This window comes from Crocodylus porosus, unplaced genomic scaffold, assembly GCF_001723895.1.
Source record: "Crocodylus porosus isolate Cpor-Errol unplaced genomic scaffold, CroPor_comp1, whole genome shotgun sequence".
Lineage (NCBI taxonomy): Eukaryota > Metazoa > Chordata > Crocodylia > Crocodylidae > Crocodylus > Crocodylus porosus.
In genome coordinates, this window is record NW_017728944.1 from 1386697 (window position 1) to 1389387 (window position 2691).

At 43.7% G+C, this 2691-nt stretch overlaps 1 protein-coding gene across 2 annotated transcripts in view; it reads left to right on the top strand.

The window, feature by feature from the left end:
• LOC109320268 (transcription factor CP2-like protein 1) overlaps positions 1–1360 on the top strand; it is a 15138-nt gene extending 13778 nt beyond the window's left edge. For both annotated transcript variants that reach the window (XM_019550278.1, XM_019550279.1), the window contains one exon: positions 475–1360. In XM_019550278.1, the coding sequence (XP_019405823.1) occupies positions 475–512 (38 nt within the window). In that variant the 3' untranslated portion in view covers positions 513–1360. The remainder of the gene's footprint in view (positions 1–474) is intronic.
• Positions 1361–2691: the final 1331 nt, after the last annotated feature.

Sequence of the window (2691 nt, forward strand, 5' to 3'; positions counted from 1 at the left end):
TATTTTAAACTCACTGCTTGACTTGAAATGAAGCCCCTTCTGGGGTGGTGGTGGGGGAAGCCGCAAAGTGGCACACAGCACCATCTGTTGAGGAGGGAAGAGGCAGTTTTGGGGGTGCAGCCATTATTGCTAGGAAATGCCTTTGCATTTCATAGTAATAATGGTCTTTGCTCCGCAAGATGTTCAGGAGATGAGCGAGCCAGCCTGTCCCCCATGATGCTCTATTAAAGCAAATGAAGCCATCACTCGGCAAGTATCTTCTAGCATTAATTATACAGGCATTTAGCCAGCTTCTTATCTCCAGGTTCTCATGCAGTGACACACTGCCTCTGCCAGCATCCTCCTGCGTTGTGTCCTGACATGCAGCTCACAGAGTTGCCTTCTCTAATGCACCGAGACAGTGTCTCGCAAGCTGAATGAGAGAAACATTAGGACTTCAGTTCAAATGTTGTGCATGTGTTTTTCCTCCTTCAGTGCAGGCCCCGGAAGGCTACCACTTAATACTAAGATAAGTTTAGAGTCACCTGGGATGTGACAGCCTGGAGAAGTGCACTGATAGCAGCAGGTGCCAAATCACTATTTGGGATGAAGAGACTACCGCAAGGTTCTCCTACCACACCATCCATCTCCTCCTAGCATGGGAAAGGAGCTAGAACAAGGCAACTGCAGTTCAAAGCTGTGTTTACGAAGCACCCTGACCCCATGTTTAAAAGGACACTGTTCTCTACTTTCCATGCCTTTAGTTGATAGCGTGGATGGATGTTTTTATGCTGGTATTCAATAATACTGCACCCTCAGCCAAAGTCCCCCTATGAAGAGACCTCCCTGGATAAAGGTTCAAATTCAGCCCCTGGCAATAAGAACTAATTAATCACTGGTAGCCTGTGTGCACTGAGTCTGTTGGGAGTCCATTGCTTTCCCAATACATGTGTCAACATTGCCCATTATAGCAACCAGTTAGTCTGTAGAGACTGAGATTTTAAACTCCTTGGAGTGGCAATGGTACCTCTATTTGTACAGCACCTAGCACCACGGGGGTCATCCTGAGTGATGAGGACACAAATAAGAGCAAGAGGATTGAATGGGCCATAGACTGGACTAGGAGAAGCATGGGGATAGTTATGGGCAAGCTTGGACTGCTGCCAACAGTGCTATACTTGGTCTGTGAACAGAGGGATTCTGGGTAGGATTTCCCAAGCAACTAATCAGTTAGGCACTCAGCTCTCAAAGAACTGGGTGCCTAAATCCTTTTGGATCCTGTGATGAACTGCAATCTGCAACGCAGCTTGTCATTTAAAATATTCCTCTCAATACCACTCCCTTCTTCCCTCCCCCCTGCCAAAAATAAATAAATAAATAACCCCATTAACCTTAGTCCAAGGTTACTGGACTTTCTCAAATGCTGTATGGTCTGTTAATATTATCAGTGAAAACTAAGTGTATTCTTTTTTCAGGATTCTATTTATATATGGATGTTGTATTGTCTAATCCTTTTTCTATTAAAAAAAACAAAACAGAGCTGAAGCTTTGGTGTATTAGTGCCTTCTGCTGTGGGTTAGGGGTTTTTTATGGCATTTCAATTGCTTCTCCGCAACACCAAGCAGGGACAGCTCTTAGTGATTAAACTAATCACCACGGACTATTTTTAGGCCAAGCATGCATACATATGGATAAGGAGCCCATGGTGCTCTGACATGGGATTGGCTTGTCACTCACAGCTCCTCCTATGGAGCCTGGGACCTATGAGAGCAGAGTCAGGCTGCTGCTGAGGACTTAAGCCCCCAGTTCTGTAAAAGGATCCATACAGACAGAGCCAGGCCCCTGTGTGAGGCCCAGTGGAAATGTCTTATAGTGATATGAATGACAGACGCAGAGATTAAAGCATTCCTACATGACAGACATGGGTCCTCCTGAGCCATTATATCCAGTCCCTTGCATTCATTCATTCCCTCCCACTTCATTCAATTCTGTTCACAAATGTATCAGCCTCCACTTGTTAATAGTCTTACCACTACTATTCCTATTAAATCCCACAGCTGATTGAAGAATGTGATTCAAAAAGCTACTGAATTCTTAGTCTTATTCTGAATAAGTCTTATCCAAGGCAAGTGGGAAGAGTGAGACAGGTGTTAGGTAGGAAAATGTTACTAATCTTAGACCTTCAGGTCAAATTTTCAACCTTGGTTCTTCAGACAAAAAGATCCCTGTGTCCTTTTATACTAGCTTTATTTTAAGGTATACTGATACACTACAATTTAAAATATACTCAGGCCTCCCTCATAACCTGTCATTGCAATGATCACATTGGCATCTAGAAGAGGAACAAATGCTTTACAAGTGGTTGTGTTTACTTCCTCCAGGGAGGAAGACAGGTCCTGGAAGGAAGGTGGACAGGGTAGTTAGTGCTGCATTGCCAAACACCCACACACCATCACATGTGCCTATATTAACATTCTTTCACATCTGAAGGTTCAGGTACTTTGCTTGCAGGAGTCAAAGGAAAGATGGGGTGTTGATGTGGCACTGGTAGGCACAATAAGTTTCTTCAGAAGTTGACCTTTCACTTACAAGGATCTAGCACAGCGATTCTCAACCCTGTTAGGTTTTAGGCACCCCCAGGAAAATGCCAGCTCTTAGCTTTCACTTATTTTTCCATAGTCAAAAAAAACAAGTCTTTTTTTTTTTTTTTTT